Source organism: Chironomus tepperi, unplaced genomic scaffold, assembly GCF_022539635.2.
Source record: "Chironomus tepperi strain 1889 unplaced genomic scaffold, CSIRO-AGI_Ctep_v1 contig_188, whole genome shotgun sequence".
Classification (NCBI taxonomy): domain Eukaryota; kingdom Metazoa; phylum Arthropoda; class Insecta; order Diptera; family Chironomidae; genus Chironomus; species Chironomus tepperi.
This window is the reverse complement of record NW_027226310.1, coordinates 89,794-117,438: the sequence shown is the minus strand read 5'-3', so window position 1 is coordinate 117,438 and position 27,645 is coordinate 89,794. Positions and strand designations below refer to the sequence as shown.

The 27,645-nt window shown below is 32.5% G+C and overlaps 3 protein-coding genes across 3 annotated transcripts; 2 read left to right on the top strand and 1 right to left on the bottom strand.

Moving 5' to 3' along the window:
• Positions 1–36: 36 nt before the first annotated feature.
• C15 (homeobox protein C15) lies at positions 37–20,757 on the bottom strand. The gene is made up of 5 exons (XM_070639233.1): positions 20,479–20,757; positions 14,906–15,264; positions 8,410–8,615; positions 8,316–8,335; positions 37–241 (listed from the first exon to the last, which is right to left on the bottom strand). Exons 1-5 carry the CDS (start codon positions 20,643–20,645, stop codon positions 37–39), a joined length of 957 nt encoding a protein of 318 aa, XP_070495334.1. The 5' UTR covers positions 20,646–20,757.
• LOC139089642 (chymotrypsin-2-like) lies at positions 3,980–5,666 on the top strand. Its single transcript, XM_070639222.1, has 5 exons — positions 3,980–4,186; positions 4,246–4,691; positions 4,751–4,770; positions 4,904–4,969; positions 5,533–5,666. Exons 1-5 carry the CDS (start codon positions 3,995–3,997, stop codon positions 5,592–5,594), a joined length of 786 nt encoding a protein of 261 aa, XP_070495323.1. The 5' UTR covers positions 3,980–3,994; the 3' UTR covers positions 5,595–5,666.
• LOC139089638 (chymotrypsin-1-like) lies at positions 5,943–7,104 on the top strand. The gene is made up of 5 exons (XM_070639218.1): positions 5,943–6,134; positions 6,195–6,640; positions 6,700–6,719; positions 6,808–6,873; positions 6,931–7,104. Exons 1-5 carry the CDS (start codon positions 5,943–5,945, stop codon positions 6,984–6,986), a joined length of 780 nt encoding a protein of 259 aa, XP_070495319.1. The 3' UTR covers positions 6,987–7,104.
• Positions 20,758–27,645: the final 6,888 nt, after the last annotated feature.

The following is a 27,645-nucleotide window of genomic DNA, read 5'->3' as shown; positions in this document are numbered from 1 at the left end:
AAATCAAGTTTTTTACACTTAAACTATCATAAACGTTCACTGTACACTATGTGGCTCAGGTGGCGGTCCTGATGGTGCCCATGGCTGTAAACCGTGTAGTGCTGCAAGCGGTGCACCGCCGCTTGAATGTGGCGCAGATGATGGTGCCCCAAAACCTTTACTTAATGCTTCAGCTTGTAATGATAACATTAATCGATTTGCCGCTTGCCTTTCAGCTTCACGTTCCTCAGCTGTTTGTCTTCTGCGAAAGAAAGAAAAGAGGAATTAGGTTAATTAAATTTTATATTGTGGGGTTGGCTTCCCATACAACAACAACAAGCATTCATGACATCAATTTATATTGTTGATAGGATTCATATTTCATCCATTGCGGTTGAGAATGTTAGAAAGACTGGATTCATATCACATTAAATATTCATCATACAGTAAAACTATATTCATATCAATTACGTATGTAGCTTAAAATTTTTGTCAGCCCTTTGTGGCTTTCCACACAGAAATATGAAAGAATCTTCAATTAAAATGCAATTAATTATGTAAAAAACTAAAAGTTTCAGTCAGCATGCGCAATTTTCTTTCCATTAGTACAATTTTTCCGCATATTGCACATAATCCACAACTACCGTCATTTCCGTATAGCTGTTCTGTACCTAAACTACTAAAGCGCATAAAGTTATTAATTGAAATGTTAATTGAAACCGACAAATTTCTTCCTACTCAGCTCGACTGTGGTTTTATTTTTTTTTAAAAAATATTTTTTCACGCCCCGTAAAACTCTATAGTCGTTGCTACTGCTGTTGATGATGTTCTTTTTTGCCTTGATTAATTAATTTTTTTGTTTTGCTAAAACATTTCGAAAAACCACACAGAAAAAAAAAATTGTTTTTTGTGCTATTTTTGCTAGTCTTTTAGTGGATTTACATAATTTTCATACTAAAATTGTTGAATAATTAATGATGGGTTTTATGGAAATTAATTTTTTTTCTTTTGGAAAAGGAACACAAAAAGTGATAAGAATTGATTAATTTATAATTAAAATGGTATGGAAAAGAGAGTTTTGAAGTAGATTTTGATGGAAATTTAACAGTCTGAAAAATGTTTTTGACCAGATTTGACAGGGCTTTAGGAATCCGACTTCAAAAACTTAGAAAGACATGCATAAATTGAAGTCCCGAAGTCCAGTCCCAAATTTGGCTCTCCACATTGGAGTTCTACAAACCTAAAGCTCAGTTTTGAAAAAAGATTTTAAACTTTTTGAAAAGAATTTAAAATTTAATATAGATTTTGAGAATTAAACCAAAATTTTCATTGAAATGAGGTTATTACGGCTTTTCACTCATCAGAACTGATGCTTGACAATTTAATCCACTAGAAATCTTCTTTAATATTTCAAACTTGAACTCATAAATTCAATATTTGGGAATTTTATATCGAGTCTAGCCGACTTTTCCATACAAACCATTAATGACATCGAGCTCTGTTATATCCCAAGCGTACAGTTGACGAGGTTCTTCACTGTGTCTCTGCGATCTTGCTTCATGCATCACGAAAGGAGGACGGCATCATGATAGATGTTTAGTGAAAATATTTTTAAAAATTTTCACAAAACGTCAAAAATGACTGAAGCTTTAAGGTCTAATTTTGAATATTTTATAATTCAATCAGGTACGGAATCAGAATTTTTCAGGTTTTGAATTTTTTGTAATTAATAAATTGAAGAATTTTGTCCAAAAGTGGTTATGATCCCCTAAATATGTACAGTGTTGCCAGAATTTGAAATTTTAATTGTCACAAAATCCTACCAAATTGAATTTTTTCCTAAAAAAAGAATCCTAAATCCCTTTGAATAAATCTCTGATCCATCCAACCCATGGTTACGACCCTGAATCCTATCCAAAATTCAAATTTTTTTCTAATTTTTCCACAATTTTTTAAAGCACAATTTTTCCAATAATTTATGTCCCAAAATAGAACACAAAACAGCAGCAGTACCAACACCACAGCTCTATGTCTCACGATCTATTTTCAGTATTTACATTTTTTTTCTTATTTCAGAACGACTCATTAAAAATTCATCCACAAGATAATGGCAGATGATGGGACTTTTTTTAAACAAAAAAAAGTGAGCAATGCTGGAAAGGAAGTCACTTAAAAAAAAACTTTGTCGTGAGGGAAAAAAAATCGATTTTTTGTTTTTCGGTCGTGAATAAAATGCTTTAAAAAATATTGTGTTAGATACTATCAGCCAGAGAGCAATTGCCATCATCAAAAATTAAATAATAATGATATTTAGAATGGAAACATTTTTCGAAATCAAACAATGGCTGGAACACACACTCTCACGTCCAGTCAAAAAATACAACAAAAAAAAGTTAATTTCCTCTATTTTTGGATGCTCATTAAAAAATAATTCCCGTTCTCTTTTGTGGCTCGAATTTGCCGACGCACAAAAAAAATACACAAAAAAATGGTGGAAAATTAAACTCGAATCATATTTTAATGGAATGAGCACATGATGGCAATGAGAACTCTTTTTTGTGTTGTTGTTAGATAATCACAAGTAAATTGGAATATAAAGAGCGATAGAAGCATTTGCACAAAAAAGTATTAGCAATTTTGATGAGTGTTTATGATGATGATGAAGATTTTAGAACTTTTGATTTGCTTTATTTTGTGATTTTTTGAGGTTTTTGGCAGTTTTTTTTGAACTTTCAAGGTTGGTGAGATTCTGATACCAAGTGAAAGTCTGGTTTTTGCACCAAGGGAGAGTCTGACTCTAGCACCAAGTCAGAGTCTAGCTCTGGCACCAAATCAGAATCTAGCTCTTGTACCATGTCAGAATCTGGCTCTGGCACCAAGTCAGAGTTTGGTCATGGCACCAAGTCAGAGTCTGGTCATGGCACCAAGTCAGAGTCTGATCATGACACCAAGTCAGAGTCTGGTCATAGAACCAAGTCAGAGCCTGGTCATGGCACCAAGTCAGAGTCTGGTCATGGCACCAAGTCAGAGTCTGTTCATGGCACCAAGTCAGAGTCTGGCTCGTTCACAATCTAAACTTAGAAGCACTGAACAACTGAACCCGAAAATCACATTGCTTGAAAAAGTCGAAAATCAATGTCCCTAAGCCAGTTTGACTCTAACTTGGAAGATTTTGCCGAAACTAACTCAAACTTAACGTCACGATAGCCTGGAAATACTAATTTTTTACTTTTTCGTATCATGTGCCTTTTAAGTTAAACCAAGCAACTAGCCTGGTATCTCATTAAGACAGAATTTAGCACTAGAGACTGTTAAAGGATGACTAAAGGTTCTTCACATATGGCAAGCGATAACCTAATGGTTCCATATGAAGAAAAGCAATCAACTTCTATTGAAATCAGCCAAAACAAATCGAAAACCTCCAAATTATACCTCAATCTTCCTGAATTCAATCCATAATAATAAATCGCATCAATAATTTTCTTTATGAACATCCGAAACTCCAAATTATGTAAAATATCAATTTCTTCCAATTTCCTTTCCACTTCGTTTTCACTTTTTTCAATTTTTCATACATCAAGCACACAAAAGCAGAACAGCAGATGAGAAAATCAACATAAATGGAAAAGAGGGATGCGAAAGGAAAGAAAGAGCAACAAAAATGGAGAAAGAAGAAAAAATCAATAAATGATGAAGATTTGCAAATGGCTATGGTAAGCAGTGCGAGCAGCAATCTGACTTTATAAGCGATGAGTTCCTTTAATAATTAATTTTATTCCTTCTTCTGCTGTGGAATCTGGTTGGTGGTTTTAAAGATTTGTGGATTATTTTTGGAACTTTAGGATGTACTGGAACTGCTATCTAATCTTAAAAATAATGAATTCTTTATTTCCATTCATAAAGTCAATTATGATCCAGTGGATTTACTCATATCTTATCTAATCATCTTCCTTATCATGATCTAAACATTTGTGTCCAAAAATCAGTTGACTATCAATTTTAAGTCAGTTCCAACATGAAGTTCATACTATTCACATTATTTTTGCTGAGTTTCAGCTTGTATCCATCATTTCAGGAAGAAATATCAAGTAATGTAATTAACGGCGAGGATGCTAGGATTGAGGACCATCCATACATGGCACATGTCTACTCCCTCATGTTGCCGACCTGTGGTGGATCGATTCTTACACGACGAAGTGTCTTGACTGTAAATTAGCTTAATATTTCATAATTTCACAATAATTCCAATTCTGCCTCTCCTTCCAGGCTGCTCATTGCTTAATCTTCCGAATTTCTCAACCAGCTCTAGTCTTCGTTGTCGTTGGCACTGCTTATAGAGATGGAACTAATGGCACACGTTACAGATCAGCAAGAATATTATTACATCCAGACTATGTTCCAGGTCCAAATGTCTATGACATTGGAATTGTCAATACAGTCAGAGCTATCGAGTATGGTCCACTGGTCCAACCAATTCCACTTGCCACAGATGAATATATTGGTGTTGGTGTTCCTGGTGTATTCACTGGATGGGGTTTCATTGGATACGGAGGAATATTACCACGTCGGGCAGTGACGATGCAAAAGATGTACACCAGAACCATTTCGAATGATGACTGTCGTGAGAGATACAGCGTTACTCATCGTGGAGATTACATTTATGATCAGAAGCTTTGTGTTGTTAGTGGACCAAGAACTTCCGTGTGTGGAGGGTAAGAAGCTTTAAGTTTTGGTATTTTGGAATTGAAATTCACATCATTTAATTTTTCAGAGATTCTGGAGGTCCATTAGGTGAGTTGAATCAATGATTTGGGTCCGTTCACTTTTTAGGTGACGCAAGGCGTATTCCTGCTTCCCTAACCATTAAGAGCATTACGTAATAAGGAACCAACCCCTTTAAACCTAACAAAATTTCCATTTCCAGTGATTGACGGCAGAGTAGCTGGCGTGATTAGCTGGAGAACATTCCCATGCGGAGATGGATTGCCAGGTAAGTCGCACAAGTTCAGCATTGAAATTAAAATTGCCTTTTATAAAATATGAAGGAAATTCCAGTACGTGTTAAATTGCATGTAAATTACATGTAATAATAGAGCGGATACAATGCACAGCACAATAAAGTGCAATATTAAGCAGAAATGCAATTAATTATTTTTACTGGAATTTCAATTCTTATTTACATGTAAGTGTGCTGCTGTATTGTGTAAGTTGTAAAATGCTGTGACCTATTTTGTTATTTTGAACACAATGGAACTAATGTGGGTGATTCATGGTTTGTGTGAATTGAAATTGGATGTTTTGAATGTGATTGAAGTGCATGTTTAGTAAGGTTCGTCCAAAACTGCATATCTGGAGACAAAAAATAAAGGCCTGCAGTCTTGAAGGGACTAAAAGGTACAGCCCAAAACTGCAGGCCTGCAGCCTTGGACGGACTATAAGTTACAGCCCAAAACTGCAGGCCTGCATGGTCTACAGGGCCTAAAGTGCAGAAAATGCACATCTGCAGCTCTTGCCCGAGCCACAAAGTTTAACAATTTATTAATTTAATTCCAGATGTCTTCATTCGCATATCAGCAGCTCGCGATTGGATCAATTCTGTTGTTATTTTCCTGTAACTCAATTAGATTGAGAATCCAAAATTGAGTCACGAATTTTAAAATAAAGAAGAAAACTCAAACTGAACCAAATTCTTAAAGTTTTTTATCTTCTATCCTAATTTCAGGAATCAAACTTTATCCCATCTCAGTGCTGTCCAAACTTTGTGCCGCGGCACACAATATGCCATTATGAAATGACATTAGACGTATATCGTGAATAGTTTCGATCGAGGCATACCACCAAATCGTGCCGCGGCCCAGAAAAATTTAGACAGCACTGCTTTATCTTATCAGCTTCCTTATCTTGATCATCAACATTTGTGCCTAAAATCCAGTTGATTTCTATCATTTTGAATCAGTTCCAACATGAAATTCATACTATTCACATCATTTTTACTCCTAATTAGCTTGTCTTCCTCATTTCAGGAAGAAATATCAAGTTACGTAATAAATGGCGAGGATGCAAGAATTGAGGATCATCCATATATGGCACATGTCTTTACCATGATGTTTGCCACATGTGGATCGTCAATCATTACTTCACGCAGTCTTCTTACAGTAACTAGTTTAATATTTCATAATTTTGAGAAATATTCCTAAAATTATCAATCCCACTAGGCTGCTCATTGCCTGACAACGTTCATCTCACGACCAGCATTAGTCTCAGTAGTTGTAGGCACAGCATACAGAAATGGAACAGGCGGAACAGCTTACAGAACATCAAGAATATTCCTTCATCCCGGTTATGTATCAGGACCTGAACTTTATGACGTTGCTGTTCTCAGGACATTAAGACAAATTGAATTTGGTCCACTTGTACAGCCAATTCCACTTGGAACTGATGAATTTATCGGTGTTGATGCTCCAGGTGTTTTTACTGGATGGGGATCAATTGGATATGGAGCCATTTTTCAACGTCTTGCAAGTACAATGCAAAAAATGTACACGAGAACAATTTCAAATGATGACTGTCGTGAAAGGTACAGCGTGACTGATCGTGGCAATTATATTTTTGATCAGAAGCTGTGTGTGGTTAGTGGACCAAGAACTTCGGTTTGTGGAGGGTAAGAAGCTTTTTGTTGCAATATTTTGGAATTTTAATGGACATTATTTGATATTTCAGAGACTCTGGAGGTCCATTAGGTAAGTCTGGCTTGATTCCAGTTGAATCATGTCCAATGGCAATCAAAATTTAATAAATTGCCATTTTTATGCTTAAAATTCTTTACAGTAATTGACGGAAGAGTGGCAGGAGTATTAAGTTGGCGGACATTCCCATGTGGAGATGGATTGCCAGGTCTGTAGCTCAATTTACACTCAGTCTAACATTAATTCATCTAATTTAATTTTTCAGATGTCTTTATTCGTGTATCTGCAGCTCGTGATTGGATTAATGGTGTTCTCGTGTAAAACAACAAAAAAATTGTGGAATTAGCAGAAGTTTTTATTACACGTGAATCAATCAATCAACATAAGAGGTTCCAAAACAAATCTTTTTTTCTCATTCTTGTGATAAGATAAGGAATTGAATTTTTAAAAGAGTCAATAAAATTTATTCGAATAACTCATCATTTTATGGGTGGAATGACCACACAGAAATTGGTATTTCATATTTTACTGATGATTATTATCTATATAATCATAATACAAATAAAGAATGAAGTGATTAACGGTATCCTGACATGGATTATTGACATTATGATAAGTTGGGTTGTCAATCCCGGGATTAAAATGTAGTGGATTGGAAGTTGATCCCGTAAATACGAAGATACAATTCAATCCCTGGATTGAAAACGGGATTATTCTTGTATGACACAAGGAAAAAGGTCATGAACCAATGACTCAGGCTTTCAAAAGCTGTCACACAAGACGGCTCCTAAATGATCGAGGCCTTTGTATATATGTCCCTTATCCCAACGATCATTTTGTCACTCACCCGAACGACACATGACTTCACATATGACTGCGCTTTTAATCTGACCCCATATGATCACCTCCATGTGTATGTCAAATTAGCAGTCATATGAATGTGCAAACTGGTACTACATTGATACTTCCATGTGGATGTATTTATGCATCAAAATGCCTCATATAGAGGCTTCCTGTGGCACACAGCCTGCAAGACATCCAAAGCTGCTTTCATTTGGGGTTAATGAGAAGCATTAGAGTCTTCTTCATTTGAAACCAACTGTTTGAAATTTAGTTGAATTTTTGTCCCGAGTAGCACATCATAGTCGCTAGGACGCCAGTACATCGCTGTTTTAACGGTTAAAATACTAAAATACACCTGAGTCCTCTGAATGTGCTAACAGCTTTTGAGCCTCTTTGAGTGCAAAATAATGGAACTTTCCTGCCACGGGAGGGCATGGCTAATGGAATTCAAAATTTCAAGGAGATTTGGGAATTATGTCTTAAAACCCTCTCAAATTCAAGAACTTTGTCCAGTAAATACACTCCTGAGCTCAGGCATTGATATCCCAAAGCCAAAAGTCCCCCACCACTCACATCATCCACAACCCCAATACAAACCCATTAAAATCACTTTAAAATTTCATCAACTCGAATAGATGGTCATGAGAAGCAATTTATCAACAAAACAAAATGTCATCAAGGCACTCAATTATGCATTTTCATTTGCACAGAGATTTTCATACATCACATTCATATACTATACAGTCTCCCCTCTCACACATAAATCTGTATTAAAATTTTAATTGCAATTTTTATTGTCAAACTCACCTCCACTTTGTCCTTCGATTCTATATAGGGAGATACAGAAAATAAATAAAAATTATTGCAAAATCAATATGTGAAAATCCAGCAAATTGCCTACCTGAAACCATGTTTTAACTTGTGCATCTGTCATTTTAAGTCCCCTCGCTAATGCGGCACGTTCTGCTGATGCTAAATATTTTTGCTTATGAAATCTTTTCTCTAATTCAGCAACTTGTATGCGGGTGAATGATGTGCGTGGCTTTTTCCTCTTCGGTGGTGTTCGATTCTGATATGGATGTCCGATGCGTCGGGCAATTGGAAAGGCTGAAAAATGATAATAATTTATTAATAATAAATGATTATGTTTAGGGAAAAGTAATTGGACGATCGAAACTATTTTTGGGGTGGAATTTAATCATTATTAAGTATGAAGAACTTTTTTTGGTATGATGATGATTGGAATTGGTCGTATGCCTATGTGTGTGGTAGGGGAAATGAAAGGAAAGGTGCAGAGAAGTTATAATCATCGATGTTAAGCATTTCGTAATTTTATTACCCCTACCCAACCTTATATTCCTCCATAAATATAATTCAAATTAGTATGAAGGTAGAAATTATGTTTATTAAGTCCTCAAAATGAGGCAACCAGCAGCCATTGCTATATTTATAGACAAATACATTTATAAATGTGGTTTACATTAATTTCGATTAAAATGTTGATCAATTTTACGTTGTTTAATTTTGCGTTGTTAAAATTTGTTTTGTTAAATGAGGCAGGTAATCGGCATCATGTGTGTAAATGATGATGTGGAATGAATTAATGAGAAATAAATTGGATATTATGTCTGATGAAATAGAGCGTTTTGATTTGTTCATGTTTGGATTGAGTCAAGAAATTGAACAGATTGTGAGGTTTGGATGGTAAATAGCTTGGTATTGGAATCATCTTTATGGAATTGAACCCTATTGGTATGGAACAGAAGTGCAAAACAGGCACCTTTGATAGGCAAAAACCGTTCAATTTCGTAATAAGAAAATTGTCAAGAATTTGTACGGTTTTTGCTTGTCACATGTGTCTGTTTTGCAACTCTGGTATGGAAGTCTGAACTATTTTTTGTGGAAAACTGAGAATTTGAGTCTATTATGTGATATCTTTATTAAGGTTTGATTTTTAGACTTATGGGTCATTCGGTCTACACTTTGTCAAATGTTCCCACAACAACGAGTCGGCAGTTTGCTTAAAACCAAATGATTTACCTCGTTGACGTTATGTCAGTCTTCCAATATGTAACGATCGAGTAATCATCAATTTTTGACTTAATTGTGGATCGAAACAGTTAATCAGACAGTATCCCGAACACCTTGATTCGACAACAGACCGAAAACAGCCAAAACATTTCTATCTTCCTCTCTACTCGACGTCTGATCAATACCCAAGCAACTACAACAAAATGCTCAAGTAGCCTAATAAATCATATATTCTAGCAGTCATTAGATCATAAGCATATATCCTAGCAAGCCCTAAGATCAATAGGTTCGTCAATAGTTTCAATCAATAATGTCATTAGAAGGACCTACATGAGAAGGAAATGTTATGGAAATAATTTGAAAATTGGTACTCACAATACATGTTTGAATTTTCTCTGAAAAGCTTCTCTTTCATGTATATTTCTGCAATAAATCCAGAAAATATACAAATAGTATCACTAAATGTCTGATATAGTATATGTGTCTACGTCATTTGTCTTCTAAACTATTGAGTCATGAGAGAATTGATTAGGAATTTTAAGGAAAAGTAATAAGCTGAGAAGTTGAATCGAGACTGTTAATGTGTAATGTTGAAAAGAAGCATTTTTATGAAGAAATTCACAAAATTGAGAATGCTCAATTGATTGAGAATATTTAATCTATTATTTTCATATATACCTCAATCATTCAGCACAGTAATCGATGTAAATATGTATAATTTATTAGAAAATTACTTCAATATTTCAAACTAGAATTTCTATAAGAATACAATTTAAATCCTTTAATTTAACAATTTTTCAACAATTCAATATCAATTTTTCAAAAGATTATCTGAGATTTACAAAATCAGTCATTCTAATCATGACTGACACTTACTTCAACAATATAAAGTTCGGAATTACAATAAATTAAAGATTTAATTACAAAAAGTATTATTTATTTGTCTCTTAAAATTCTCAGACAATTCTAGTTCAAAAAGGTATAAAAATTGAAAAATTAGCAAGAAGTCACAGACTAATTAATTAAATCACTCTCAGACTCTTATCTCGAACTAATTTCTTCCATTTTAAATTTTGACATCCACTTAATGAATATTTTTTTTGTAGATTATCGATTTCCCTCCTCAAGCAATCAATTTTAATCACACAATTGCCGATTAAATATGCAAAGGCGCTTAGTATTCAATTAAGTTACAAATTAATAGGCCTAATTGGTTTTCATCATCTCAATTCGTTTGGATGTTTAACAAAAAATAAAATAAATAAAATTAATCCTCATCTCACTCGTCTTCAAAACAGCTTTTAAGATTTGCATGCGATTAATTTTTTGTTTCGCTGTTAACACATTTGCACACTCTAAGAGACAGAAAACATGAAAAGGCAGCACAACAAAAAATTTGTATATGTGAAATAAATTACGAAGAAAATTGAAATGAATTTCTTTTAATAAATGTTTAATGTATTTTTATTTGACAGAAGATGAAAGACTATGTCGCGGGTTTTGTGGGAAAGAAGATGTACTTAAAGGATTAAGGCACTTTTTTTGACACAAAACTGTAGAATGAGAAGTGGTTTAATATTGAATGTTAGGTGGATTTGTAAAGAATTTGCATGATGTCATTTAAATCATGTTCCATATGTCTTGTTATTTGAGTTTAATTTACGTTAGTCGTGCTTTACGCAATTAAAGAGTCTCTTCTTAAAAGAGAGAGTTTTGACCGTTAAACCCCCTGGTTTTGATTTAATTCAAAATTTAAGTTGACTTCTAACTCTACATTAAAGTAGCTTTTTAAGCATTTTACAATTTCAGCTTTTTTATAAAATTATTTTTGAATTTTGACTTTTAATCTTAAAGATGAGAGCGTTTATTACAAAAATTTAAATTAAATTGAATTTTATGGCTTTAAAATGACAAAAACAGATTGTAACGAGTTATTCAGATTTAAATAATTTTCCTCAACTTTATAAGACGAATTTTATAGTTTAACAAGTGAAGATTCTAAACCACTGTAAATCTAGAACTACAGTTTATGGAGTTGAACAGTCGGTGGAATATGTGTGAGTCCCGAAGAACGAAACCAATTCGCCAAAAAGCCACCTTGTCTTGTCCCACTTTGAGAACCAAAATGCATGATTTTGAAAGCTTTTTTGTACAGCTAATAAAATAACTCTACAAATGGCAATTAATTTTTGTCTGTACCATTCAAATTAAAGTTTAATTTTTGCATCAATTTCAACCCTCATTAGCCAAAATAATGGCAAGATGCTTTTTTGAATTCGAATTCATGATCATTAAAAGTTAGGATTACAAATTTCAGGTTTCAAACTAAATATTCATTAAGAGATTTTGTTTTATTACGTAAAGTTCTTAGGATGAGTTGAGGTATTGTAATGCCACAAATTGTGAAAATAGGTTTTTAAGGAAATTTTGATAAGGAAGGAGAAGGTAGGGGTCAAAAATGTAATGTCCCTTATTATTAAAAGCAGTATTGTCCAAATTTTGTGCCGAGGCGCTCTAGTGTGACACTGAATTTTGTTAAAAAAACCATGAAACATATGTTTTGTGTGGTTTTGATCGAGAAATATTACGAAGTTGTGTCATGGTGCAAAAAAGTTTGGACAACACTGCTTTATCAAGTTACTTAAGCTCAAAAGACATCATAATTCTTTCAATTATTTAACATACTAATAATATCAAATAATACTTTTCCATTATTTTTCTCAGTCATATGCCAACAATTCATCCACTAATACCGGAAACAATAAGCAATTTAATTCCATCAAAAATTCCCTCAACTGCCATTTCCAATTTAAATTAATTGCCATCCTTTTAAAACAAACTTTATTCAAAATAAAAAAATTAAAATTACTTTTAATCTCCCATTTCATCTCCATTACATAAATAATTTGTAGAATTACTTTTTTTTTATTTCGTTTGCTTGTTAACGCATTAAGCAACGCGGTATGAATTAAAAGAGAAAGAAAAGAAAAAAAAATGTAAAGAGTAAGACAAGAATGCCCAGTAGCTGAATAAATAACATTCAATACATGAAAAACACCTTTTTTTCCAATCGCTGTAAAAAAGCAATTCCATTTAGAAAAAAGAGTCATGAATGAGAGAGAGAGAGAGACAACCAGAAATATATATCTCATGCTACACGTCAAACGCAATCAATGTGCTCGATCTCTTTAGGCATTTTTAATTCGACTTGTGTTTTGGTTGGCTATAAGGCAAACACACGGGATCGAAATTATCTTCAAATAAAAAATTTTTTGATATCGTTTGGCGCTATAAAAAATTATTATTTTTTTTTTATTTGTCATAATGAATGTGGTGTGCATATGACTTGAGGGTACGTTTGGCACAGTAGCTACATCACATTTGCGACAATAAAATGGAAAATACAATCATAATGACCATCAATCATCATCTCTTTGTTTTTATACATGAATCATTGCATGGATGAAGATCAATTAAGGACGTCTTTCTTGGAAATTATTGCTGATCTTCCTTTTTTTTATATTTTATTTCATCGTTTTGTTGTCCGACCTCACTGACGTGTCTTTAATTGCAACACGGGCTTAGAGTTTTTGTGTTATTTTTGGATATAAAAAAAATACCGGAAATTATTTCATTTCTTTTGTTTTTATTTCTTCAATGGAAGATGAAATTGTTAATAATAATGACAGGAACGATGAGCACGATACAATGTTAGATTGGAATATTTATTTTTGAAGTTTAAATTGCATTCGGATGAGTGAGAAATGTCAAATTTTATTTGATGGACAGATGGGTTTTTAATTTGGGTGAAATTTTAAGGAATTGTGTCACTATTTTGCATTTTTTAAAATTTGTTAATATATGTCGTGCTTGAGAACAGTTTGAACATTATTAAGCAATGTGCTTACAATAAGCAACTTGATTCATAGTCGTATTGAATGTACTAAGAGTTCTATGCATATTCAGTAATTACTTTCCATTGTTAAATATTATTTTGAATTTACAATGACTTTTTCTCAAGTTTTTTAGATTAACTTTTAACAGAAAAGAAGCATTTTTCCCATTGCACTCCTCCCCTTATTTGCATTCTGCCATATTTTCCTTAAAGTAATTAACAGTTATACTGTAATGGGTTTTAAACATTACGATAACACAAAGGTTTGAATCCTACAAATGAAAATATTTTTAATTAATAAACTTCTTCCCATTATTTTATTTTTTTCAATATCAACACTTAAACAAGTCTTTGCCCGATTTTTTTATCGAAAAAATTCTATTCATCAACAATTTGCCATTCAGAGTGAACGAGATATTTAGTTTGAAAACTAGTTGAATATCTAATTCTAAGGACTAGTAATAATTCAAGACGACATTTGCGTCGTTATAACTAGAGATTAAGGATTCTCGATAACCAACACTGAGACCAGGAAGTCAAAGAGACCAGATACTTTTCGACACTCTTAGCAGACAAAAGAAAATGTTTTCAATACCGTAGTGACATTAGCCTTGCATAGTAAGGTCCCTAGGCTAAATATTATTCCAGAGTTTTTTTTTTCTCAAAAACGACCAATTTTTTTTTAATTAAAAACAAATATTTTTGCCGCTAAAATTCAAATTTTTTTTTTGACCGTTACTTGAAACTATTCGTAACGTAATTTTTTATTTTAAAATTATTGAGTTCGAAATGTTCGATTTCTTCGACAATCAATGTCGAAAAATTCGAATTTGAGACGGCCACACTTCTATTATCCATATTTCATCCAAAATTAAGAATCTTAAATATCCAACTTCCTTCCTTCCATCAATAACAATCCTCAAATTCCCATCAAATTGCCCCAAAAGCCAATCAATAATCCATTTTTCATATCATCAAATCAAATAAAATTTAACAAAAAAAAATTGTATCAAGAATCTTTCATCACGTGAAGTGAGATATAATAAAAAATCAAGAAGAAAAAGACTAAGAACAAGACATTGTTTGTCGGATCGTCATCAAACAAGAAGACAATACGAAACAAATTATATCTGTCAAATTGACATCGTAAAACAGCTCATCATCAGTTGCTTTATTTTTTTTCCTTCTTCATCAACGGAGTGAAACGCAATGAGACAGGCATTAAGGCACACAGAGGGAAGATGAAGAAATGAGACACGACTAAGGTTCATTTCTTGATGATTCAATAATATCTTTTTAAGTTTTTGTTGATTTTTTTATTTTTTTATGTATTTAACTCTGCGAAATAAGGGAAAGAAGATGAGGAATTAAGAGGATCGGCATGGGTCTTTAATTAAATTGCTGCTCAATCTCTTGTTGTTTTGGGTTCACGTCCGATTTTTCAGGTATAAAATATCAATTTTTTACTCACCAGCAAGTCTATCTTTTAATGCTAAGGCCGCGGCCGGATGTAAAGGAAATGCAGGATGTAGAGCGTGTGGTGGATATCCACGTTGTGGCGGCACACGAAGAACACCGCCTGATGTATATAATGGATATGAGTAAATGCCTCCAGTCGCTGTATATTGAAGTCCACTACTACTAAATGCTAATTTACCACTTTCGGAATCACTTAAATCTTTTTCTACACTCTTTCTATCACTATCAATGTTGTTATTATTGTGATTATTTAGATTCTCACTACTACTTGATTTTGATAGTAAACGTGATATACTAAATGGAAGATTTTCACTTGTTGAACGCATTTGATCGCGTCGTATGTGATGATCGCTGGAATGAATTAAAGGAAATTTGTTATAAATTGAATTGTGTTTGAGGAGATTAATAAAAGGTAAGTAGCTTGAACATTATATTCACTCTAAAAGGCAAACATGTCGCTCTTAGGTACCTGAGTGATATTTGAGTACCCTGAAAGGGTAGACATAGGTATTTTGTAGAGAATTTGGGATGGTACAACAGATCATCGATCGCCATGCCGTTTCTATAAGCAAAACCAACATTATATTCTATTCTACCTTGAAAGGATGCTCTTTGCCTATTAGAGTCAAATTATTATTGGACTTAGAGTGATTTATACAATACTAAAGCCTGTTGAGTCTTTAAATGGATAAACAGAGTGAAAACTGTGTAAATTTGCTCATGCTGTAATTAATATTGGATTTGCTGATTGGTCCATACTGGTCAGAACAGTATTGTTTATGGCACATCAGTTCACAGAAGAACACACTCTAGACAGCACTGGATTAGAGAAAAGGTTTATGAGAGCTTTATGTCAGATTTTCTAACATTCTCGATAGCTTAGTACGCTAAAGCATTTGACAATATGATTGAAAGAGAGTGAGTTCGAATCCTACTTGAACTATAATTGACGGGAAGCATCCTTGTTCTCTAAACTCCCAGTAATAATAATATATTAAGCTTCCGAGTAAATCTGCTGATCATATGGAAAGAAATGGCCAAAATCCGTCACAGTTGACTTGGCACTTGCCTTAAGTCAAGGATTCCGGTTTTGAACAGAGTCACATTGTCTTGAGCCAGATTTATGGCCATTTCTACACGAATTTAATTTGATTCATTTCAATATAAGTTGATATTCTTTTGACAAAATTCTAAATACCTTCTACATATGTGTCCTTCCAAACCCTTAACCATGACTTGGAATTGGCCAAAATATGCATTTGAACTTTAATCTAACATCCAAACTAACCCCCAAAGCAGATTAATTTAAGCTGCACAAAAAACCAAGAAAACAACAAATTCAGTCATCCAGTAATAACAATAAAAAAGGTCTCGTTCATAAGTGAATCGAGACTAATCCGAGTAATTAAACTTAAACGCTTGACATTATTAATTGCCTACTTAAATATGGCAAGAAAATTATAAGATCTTGTGCTACATATAATGACTAAGAAAATCATTACTCATTTTAGTTTTGTTGGTTTTATTCATTAAATCCCTCCATCAACGGCTGAGCTTGTTATTAAACTCGACTTACTTTTTAATTCCATATCAAAATAAGTAATCACTTTAATCGAGTCACTTTCATAGGTGCTCAATAATTCAGTCTCATTTCAATTTGCTCTTAATTCCCATATTTCGAAACTCATTTATCGAACTTCAATACATTAAAGAGCTTGCAGACAGCAAACCAAATCGTAAAATAACATTAAAGCTTAATGACAGAGTGAAAATGTTTGTTAATAAAGTCACCAGACATTTTTTTCTCTGTCCTTATCAATTTCTTTATTAAGAAAACTGGTTTTGTATTTCTTTGTTTTTTTGTCTTGTTGACATAAACAATGCCAAGAGGCGAAACACAAAAGACAGTCTGTAAACAGATGATGAATGTTTTATGGATTTTAATAAGAGAAATTTATCAAATTTTAAGGAATTAAAATTCAATAAAAAATTTAAGGAATTTTTTCAATTAAAAAGGAATCAAGGGTTTTTTGAGGTGATCTTTCACTGTTTAGGACCAAATTATGGTAGTGAAGTCAGGTTGTAGAAGATTTAAATTAGATGGACACTAATCAAGTCTCAGAGTGTGTTCGATTCGATTTAAATTCGGCACCAAGTCAAAGTCATGGCTATGCTTCCACTCTCTTGTAGAGTTAGATTTAAACTAGATGGACACTTATCATTCCAAATTCAACTGAATTAGCAAAAGTTGTTAGAAATGCATGGTTACCAGAATGGTTCCTATAATTCAGAATATAATCTTGTTAAACTGCTTTATTATCTTCCACCGATACCTATTGATCCAGCCTAATGGAGCAACCCATCGATAAATAGAAAATATGGTCTTGGTCTCGATCTCGTCATCTGGAACCCTAATTAACAACCAAACATCATGCACATATGCAAATGATTCAATTCAAAATCAATTTTCCGTATCTTCATCAAAACCGAGTAGCACAAGTCTATCAATCGATCCAAAACCCACCACAAGGGGCAAACTCCCGAAAAGGGCGCAAATTGGTTAATCGATCAAAAATCTGGTCCTAGATCGACATGTCGTGACTCTAGCTTAGTGTTCTTTTCAATTTAAATTCGGCACCAAGTCAGAGTCACGCCTATGGCTGACCTGATCCCCAATTTCGAATCAATTAACCAACTTACACTATCTATTTCTTAACCTTTCCACAACCAGCATCACAAGAAACTTGTTCATTACAAGGTACTAACTTTTAATTACATATAAACAACAAAGTAGCTTTTAATTTCACATTTCAATTAAAATGCTGGCAAATTAGTTAACACACAATTTTCATTTTCATTCCCATATATAACGCATAGTAGTGATTAAATGACATGAAGGGGAGTTGACTAGCTTATAAGTCATACTTATACTTGGATTGAGTGCTGATTGAGTTGCTTTAAGATTGAATTTTATTATAGAGAGTTAATAGTTTATGGGTAGATTTATGGGCAGGAGAGTATGCTGATTAGTAGGGGGTGTACAGAACTCGAAGTGATGTTCGCTAGGGTAGCCATTTTTATGGCGAAAAATGCGTTTCGCCGCTTTGTGTAACTCGAGAAGTCGATTTGGAATTTGTATAACAAAATGTCGAAATGATGAAAAGATGTCCTGACGGCTCGATGAGGACTATTTTGGATATATTTTGAATAAGTCAATTATAAGCTCTAATTTAGCCTAAGCTGATAGTTAAATTTCGCTTTACAATCAGCTTTATCCATGCTTTTATTAGATTTTAGAACTACAATTGTAGCATTTAAATCCAAGAATTCAGTTCTAACTAGGGTTTCCGTTCCCGTTCCCTATTTCCGGAATTTCGCGGGAATGACCTCCGGGAACGGGAATATTCGCGGGTAATTTTTACTCCAAATTTTTCGAGAATTTCAGGAATATTCCCGTCTAATCCCGTTCCCGTTACCGGGAATTCCCGGGAATATTCCCATTTTTGGAAACCCTAATTCTAACGGCCACGAGCCCCTAAATAATTCTCCTCTCATTACTACTCTACCAAGTGTTTATTTATGCATAAAATAGCTTTTTAATGGAATCGAATATTGCATTTGTGACGCGATAAGTATTGATTCAAATGAATGTGCAAACACTGAATTATGATCGTCATCTACACTGGCTATACAATATTATTTCTACATCCAGCCAGCCAGCCTATGTTCTTTAATGCTTATTTAATTCACGTTATAAAGGCACTCAGGAATTAGTTGAATGTTAATTTGAATTCACTTTAGATAAGGCATGACGGTGTATATATATGTGTATTGGACTCACTGGAAAATGGTATTATGGAATAAAAGATTTTGAGTTTTTCGGTCTCGAGCACGGCATTTGATATGATCGTTATTGTATGTATGTATACATCTATAGAGTCATTTTAGAGTGGTGCAATTTATATGCTAATTAAAATATTATTCGCGGATTAAGTAAATATTGAGAATGAAGACAGACCATAGAGGACCATTATAGACATGTTGTTAACGATATAAATGAGACATTTTTAGTAGGTCGACATTTGTTACTTCTTTTTAAAATAGTTTTTGGCGATAAGAACATCATTTTTGTGTGTGGCAAGGCACAAAAATGACAAAAATTTGAGTAGACATCCATATAAAATTATCATAAAACGTTTAAATTTTATCTTTCTGGCTATTTTATACAAGACATGGAATTTATGACCGTCGATTGAAATTGGACAGGCAAATGACTGAGGCGCGTTGCATGAAAATTAAGTAATATTTCGAGACAAATCTGATGGATTTTTAAATTTTAATCTTAAAAGTAAATAAAATTTACATTTAAAATATTTAATAGAGGATTAAGCATTTAGAGTTGTTTGGGGGATTGCATGTCGCATGAACAAGAAATATTTTTTTTAAATTATGAATATGGTTTTGCATAGAAATAAGGCTATCGTTTAAAACTTCAATTGAATGGAAATATGGAGATTGTGGACTTTTAAGTTACGTCTTTTAATTTATGAAGTCTAAGCTGCGCCTTTAGTAGTAAGGATTTTCATGATTTTTTGTATAAAATACCTTAATAAAAAATAGTTAAACTATAAGATTTTGAGTAGTTTTGTTTAAAGTTGATAGGTTCGTCCAAAACTGCATTCATGCAGATCTGTAGCTTTTAGCGAACTATTAGGTACAGCCAAAAAATTGCAAGCTATCGCATCTAAAATGCAGGCCTGCGGCTCTTGGTCGAACTCTTTTACTACAGCAAACGATTTATCATCCAATAAGTATTGAAGTAATAATTAAGCTAGTAGCACTTCACGTAATCCTCCCGAGTTGACAAAAAACTGGTAAATCTAGTCATTCACAATAAATTTCAAATTAACTAGTTTTATCTTATTTTTTCAACTCAGCCCTTATCCGTTGAGCATTTGTCAACGGTTAGTTAAATATTCAAATTCTATATGCAACTACAATTAGTTGATTTTCCCTTTTATAGTTGTTAATCCCCTCAGTAGAAAAATATAGTTTATTTACGATTTTAGAACAATAAAAACATATTCTTCTAGTTTTTACAGTCCAATTTCAATTAAGCACTTTAAATTCTTACATTTACAAGTTAGAGTTTTGATTCCAAACGTTATCCCTTACACATCATTCTTAATTTCAAAGCTCTAGAATCAAAAGTTCAGAAGTTAAAAAAGAATTTTTCATATGAATTGGCAAATTGCCTGTTCTAATCATAAAAATCATTAGATTAGTGTTTTGATGACTTGATTGACAATCAAGATATGCGAAGCTCGATTCCCGCTGGGAACGAACCATTGGATGTAATTCTTTTTTTCGGCATTTTTATAAATTTCCATGGAACAAGAAAAGAACTCTTGTTGAACTTAAAGTTCATTTTCCCGAACAGAAAAGGAGCTTGCTGATTAGTATGCTCACAAAATTGACGATTTTCATTTATATTGATTGAGTATACTCATCTAGACGAGGATATTCTTTGTATTTTAAGACTTTATTCAAAACTTCAATTCTTACCTAATAACTGTCTCTGAATCATCATAACAACTTCCATTTCCATCTAAATCTATCTCCGATCCATTACTTCCATATGATATCCTAGAATCTGCATCATCCACATCATCGACATTGATTTCTTCTTGGTCGTGATCCAGATCCTCATCTTCGTGCGTTGACATTTTCATTTGTGATGGGGTTTTTTTGTATTTATATATTTTAATTTACTAATATTTTATTGTTAAGCACCAAAGTGTTTGTTATTTATAAAGTTTTGAGATTTTTGAAGGATTTATCAAATTATTCTCATTTTTGTTTATTAAATATTTGATTTGTTAATTGAATTTATGCAGAGAATTGATGATTTATTAAATTTGAGTTAAAATTGATTTAATCTACACTTAAATGCACAAAAACATTTGATTAAATATCCAACAATCACTCAATTGCACTTGTTTATCTTATTTTGCACAATCTATGCAATTAGCTTTATCTGGATTAACTAAATTGCATTTTTAATTCAACTATGATTACTTTGATTGTCTAGAATTTATGATTTTCTCTTTATTTATCACAATTTTTCAATGATGACTTGATTAATTTTCATTGTTTTAAGAGTTTTTTATGTTTTTCAATCACAAATCATTTAGAATCTTTTTCACAAATTTTCGTTGATTTTTGCTATTAAATTGATAATTTATTAAAGATTTCACAAAGGAATCTCCAAAATAAATGTCAATAATATTCACAAAAGTTCCAATAAATTCCAAGAATTCTTTATTAAATTCCTCTTTAAATCCACTTCAAACAAGTCTCGAAACTAATCTTTCCACTTCAAAGGCTTAAACGCGTTTAAATTGCGAACACGAAATTCATAATACAAAAAAAAAAAATAATATTAAATAGTCGAACAAGCAAACAAATCCGAGTCTTGTTGTCCAAACTATGCCTCAATTTATTATTATTATTGTTTATTATTATTACACGATAGCTATTAAATAATAAGAAGAACAAATGACTGACTCTATTCAAACAAAAAGGTCTATCGTCGCAACAAAATAACTTTTTTTGATGAAATCGCACACTCGACACGGAAATTGACTCTCCTGAATAATATTTTTATTTTCACGTTCGTTGAGCTCTTCAGCAACACAGATACTGATTTTTAGTTTTGTTATTTTTTTCGAGATGTGGTTCAATTCATTTTTATTTTTTCTTTATTTCATTCCCTCGTCATTCGTATCCGCCCACTTTTGTAATCCATTGGTTTGCACTAACACATCTACAGTCATGCTACATGTCGTACTTGTGTATTTAAATAAAATAAGTCTTTAAATATATCGACTTTTCATTTCTGCATGATGAATACTTGAAGAGGTTTTTCACTTGATTATCCCATCCGCACACAGTCGAATACACAGCAGTTTTGTTGTTGTATCAATTTAATCAGTTCTTTTTTTTTTCAATTTGTAATTTTTTTTTTGTGTCTCTAAATTGGAAGATAATTTTAACAAGCACAATTCTATTAAATATTAAATGAGAGTCTACAACGAATAAAAAGAAGGAATAAATCGTCTCTTTTTTTCCGTGATGTTTAATTTAAGTTGATGAGGAAGGAAAAAAATACAAGAATAAATTGAATTTCTCATTTATTGAGTAAACTTTTATGTTGATTGCTTTTTAAGCGATTTGACAGATACATTTTTTTGTTTTTTGTTGTGTTTGCTTTCAATGTGACATGACTATAAAATTAGTTATGTATTGAAAATAGATTTGGTTTTTAACTAATGGTTGGAATAATTATTATTGAAATATTTGATGAACTGGATTATAAACATTGTTAAGATTACTAAACATGACTGTTTGCTTAGTCTGAATATGTATATCATACTGCTAAGTATCATGCAGTTCTCGAAATCAACTCAAATTCTATATTGAGTAATCTCTATATGAATCAAGTTGACTTCGAGCTCTGTATCACGTTTTAAAATCTAAATATCTTGTCTTACTTGAACAATGCTGGGCAACCTATGCCGCGGCACATTAGTGTGCTGTGTAACATTTCAGATGTGCTACAACATTTTTTTTTTCAAAATCAAAAATAGACAATTTTTCAGATGTTCTCAGTTTGATTATGAAAAGTTCAAGAAAAATGGTTAAAATTTCAAATCGTTTATTATCTTTTTGATTTTTGAGACTTGACAAGATCTTCATTCTAAATTATAGGACAACTTAGTTAGCAGCTCCAGTCATACTCATTATGATTAGAGTTGAATTGTTCAAGAGCAGTGAGCAAATTAATTTTAATAAAGTAAGAACTAATAGGATATCTAGTTTAACTAGGACTGGTTAATGATCAAACAAGTTAGCTTAGAAGGAGTCAAGAAAATAGCCTAATGGAGGCATGTTCGTAGCGAAAGCAGAGGTTAGCAATCTAACTCAAGATCCAGCTCATTCTGTCACCTAGCTTGTATTGCTGTTCTTGAAATAACGAGGAGGTTAGGCATTTATCTTTGTGAATAGTATCCAGGACGTACTTTAAATTCTATCTTCTCCCTATGTTCGAAATCCTCTTTTTTCAAAATACAAAAATTTTAGAACTTATTTAATTTGCAGCAATTATTATGATCAGTAATTAATACCCAAAATCACTCTAATTTCTACAATCCATCCAATATTACCTTTAACATTAAAAGATTTTTAATATCCAATTCCAACAAAACATTCACACTCTTTTCTCATACAAATGTATTTCCGTTTTTTATATCCTTATACCTTATAAACATTTAATTCAATTATATTCACATGAATTTTAAATCCAAATGACTTGAACTAGAAAGCGAGGCAGCAGCAGCAGAAAAAAAAATCATAAAAAGTAAGAACAATTGAAATTTATTAACAATTTCTCAGTTAAATGCAGTGGAAATGAAAACGAAGAGAAACAAAAGCAAAAAAAAAGTTTTTATGGTTTTTCATTATTTGCGATATTTCATGGAGCTCATATTCCCCGACATTTATTTCTGTATTTCACGTATGAGAATGCCCTTTTTATTTTTAATTTCCAAATTCTCGAGAGTAAGAAATAAAAATCAGTAGAAAGTACATTCATATTCAATAAGCATACTCCCTTGCATTGTTAAGTGGCAAAATAAATTTCAATAAAAGCCAAGGAACTTGTGTATAAGGCAGGCAATAACATGCGCTTGAAGAATCATATATGAAGAGATATCATTGATATTGCAAGCCATTACCGGTTCAAGCAACGAGAAAGGAAAAAAAAAATCATCATGGGATTCATTAAAATTACATTTAGAATCGAAATTGGCTTTTTATTGTTACCGCGATATGTTCTGTTGTTTTGTTCTTCTTCTTTTTCTGTTCTGTTTATTTGCTTTTGAAAAAATTGTTGCTGGATGAAATTTTGATTGTGTTGTATTGAAATGTTGGATGGAAAAAAGTATTCTAGGTAGTTAAACATTGCAAATTTTAGATTTTTTCAGGTGTCAGATGTTTTTGTAAAATTGCAAAAATATCACAATTTGGTTGTAGATGACCCAATGGAGTTGCAGATTTAGATCTCTTGCAATCATGTTAAATTAAGAGTTGTCAGAATATTGCTTGTGGAAAGATGCTCAGCTGACAAGACCACTCTGGCGGGTCGCTCAGTTATTACGTTTGCTTTTTAGGAAAGAGGAGATGTCTATAGTTTTGTGGCAGCACAAGCAAAAGGACTTTTTGTAACAAGAATGGGAAGGAATCTGAAAATACATTTTTTAAGTAACGTTATAAGTGAACGGTGCTTGACTAGAATTCGTATTTTTAGTTCCTTTTATGTAAATCTTCATATTCCTGACTCATTTTTTGATCCAAAACTGGTCAAATCTCTTGTTCCGTTTTGATCTTGCCCAAGATATAGCAGTTAAACCATCTAAACAACTTCTAAAAAACACAAAATTCGGAAATGGCAGAATTCGATCCGACAATCATCAAACTAAAGTTGAATACAGTGTCTTGTGGGTTGCTACATAAAGATGATTTGTTCAGAATCTTACTATTTCAAAAGTTAGCTATAGTGGGACTCGAACACACGCTCTTTCGACTACATGTCAAATTCACTTACCTAGTGAACCACTGTTGGTTGTATGAGCATGGCACAAAGCAAACTTAAACAATTTTCTCTTTCCAGTGCTCATTGCGCAGCTCTATCGTTGTTTATGTAGAACCATAGCACAAATCTAACACAGTTAACTCAACAATGGAGCTCCCCATCTCATCTCCCTACAATTTTTAATTTCAATCTTCCTAATTCACAAATGAATTAATCATCAAAAATTATTAAGATATCAAACTAAAACCTCTTCACAAAAAATAAGACATCCAATAATCCACGATCAAAAATGAGTCATAACGAACGATTTTATTTTAATAAATTGTTTTTAATAGAATGAAAATTAATTTAAATCCTCAATTTCTCTCTTCATTTTAAACAGAAATGAATTTTTTGAGCGATAGAAGGCAAACAAAAGGCCAAAGAAAGAAGTAACAAAAAAAAGAGTCTTTTGGCGATAAGAAGACATGAAGAAAAAAAATCGTTCGACCGACACGGTGTCTTTAAAAAATAAAAAGCTTTTAACATTTTGTGTTATTGTCGTTTTTAAAATGTTAATGAGCAAATCAAGTGAGATAAGGAAGAGATTTGAAGGCCTTTAAATCTTATGAGAGATGCTTTTTTTATTTGAAAATATTAAAAGCGATTTCTTTTTTGTTATTTTTTCTTGTGCCTTCACATCGTATGTTCATTAAATATTATAAAAACATAATCTTTCAGGTTTTTCAGTTCTTTTAATATCACATTATGAAAATGAAACTCTTTTCTTACCTTTTTTGTGTTTGGATATTTAGTCTTTACTTTTTATTGCATTATTCAGTTCTTTGATTTTATTAGCGACGATGTCTTTTTGAGTAATTTCTTTCCTTCCTCCTCCTCATTTCTGTTGTTTCTCTTCTTAATTTGTGTGATCTATAGTGTGTTTTTGAGAGGGGTGTGAAGCACAGTTTTTGATTTAATGTTGTATAAGTAGGTTCTATTAAGTTCTATTACTTATTTCGCCAGCCATACATATAAATTGTGATTCATGGCCTCCTTCATATGTCTACCCAGATGGCCTTATTGTTGGTTATGTAGCGATAAAGCTTGAGCACCCTTTTCGCCTTAGTCGACTGTCTATGCTCCAGCTACCGATTGCCAATTTCCGACACCAAATGCAATCTTCCCCTTGACAATTCTCTTATATTATATTACTTTGAACAATATAGTACTCCTAGGTGAATCAACGTCTTATTCATTTTGAATTGGTACATGACGTGATTGTCTTTTCGATATTCCGAGAAAAACTGGTCAAAATCACCCGTCATGTATAGTCAGGGAAATTTTGAGTGTAACATTAATCAGGCGACGTACCCTTTCAAACACATTATGCGGTTTGGTTTCCTCGACGCTTGTAAGTGATTTTCTGCTAAATGTACACTTTATGCAGCCACTTTCAACACTTTCTGCAATTTCCAATCGTCAAAAACGGATTAAAATCACCTACCCTAGATTCTGATAATTCAAGACACATTATGATGCGGAGTCGATGTAGTTAACCAATGTATAAAGCAAGCCTCCATCACCTAGCCATAATAAGCAATGGAATCAAATAAGAGAACAAGAACTCGATAGCAAATTTCCAGACTGTATTGAGATTTTGCTTAAATTTGGTAAAATAGCTCAAAAGTCGTTGGTTCAAAACTACATTTCCAATTTTTTTTTTCCAATTTTTTCTTCCATTTTTTTCTTCCATTTTTGGAAATTTGGATACTTTGACTGCTTCAAAGATCAAGTCTAAATTAGAGCTCTGGGCAATGTTAGATTCAGAGTGTGGCTTTCTCAAGGATAACCGATAATTTTTTTCAGAAAAATATTTTTTGTCGTTAATATTCAAATTTTTTTGACCGTTACTTTTATTTTACTTCGTAACGGAAATTTGTATTTTAAAATAAGTTGAGTTCGAAATGTTCAAATTTTCAACAATTTAATGTCAAAAAACTCGAATTTGAGACAGCCACACTAGTTAGATTAAGGAACGAGTAAGAAATTTGAAGTTTAGCAAGAGACAAAACAGCGAGAGCTCGTTGACAGCCTATTAATTGAAATATTGATAGAACAGTCTTGAAAGTATCAAATTGTGCTAAAGTATACAACGACACACAGGTTGCTCACCACTGCTATAGATCAAAACGAAAGCCGGTCCAAAATCAGCGACTACCCATTATTTAGCATTACTGCTAACCCCTCTCAATAACTCTACATCATGCCAATAAAGTAATTTATCGCTAATTGAATATTGCCTTTTCGTGCTTTTGTGTGCGTTTTTTTTTTGTCTTGCTTTATTGTATCTTTCTCAATTTTCTCGATCGTCGTGAGGCTTTTAATATTTTTACTTATTCTTAATTCGTTACTGTTATCTAAACAAATAATAAAATATTTGACATAAAAAGTATAAAGACGAAGGGTTTTAAGAATGTGATGATCATAAATATGTCTCTTAAGTTTTAAAGTCTTAATGTCGAATTGAAAATTGGTACTAGATATATCGCCTCATAAATTGACTCTAAAATGTGTCTTAATCATGCGATTTAAAGGAAATGAAAATAGTTCATTTTCATTAAATTGTTGATTAATCTTTAGACGTTTGGCACAAGATCCATAAAGTGCCTGTTTAAAGTCAATAACATTTTCATTTTTTCTATAAAGGCATTCACAAAATAAAACTGGTTTTCTATCTATCTATTAAGGAATATAGCCGCCGTAAATGAATTTGTCAAACACATTCCATTAATAGCCATAAAGAAAAATTCTAAAATACAGATAACGACATATGCGGCACAGTTCAAGACTTAAAGAGACTGAAGATAAAAAGAATTTAAACACACATCACAATACACAATTAATGCTTGCTGTGCAATAACTTTTGTGCTTGTTATCTTGAGGTAAAAACTACCCAAAATTGCTGAACGGAATTTTTTCGAAAATTTTGGTAGTTTAAGGACTGATTTGTCTGGGTAGTAGGTAGGTCTGTAATTGATATTTTTATATTATGACAGTAAGGTAATAGCTTCCTTAAATAGCACAAATCGGTTAATCGA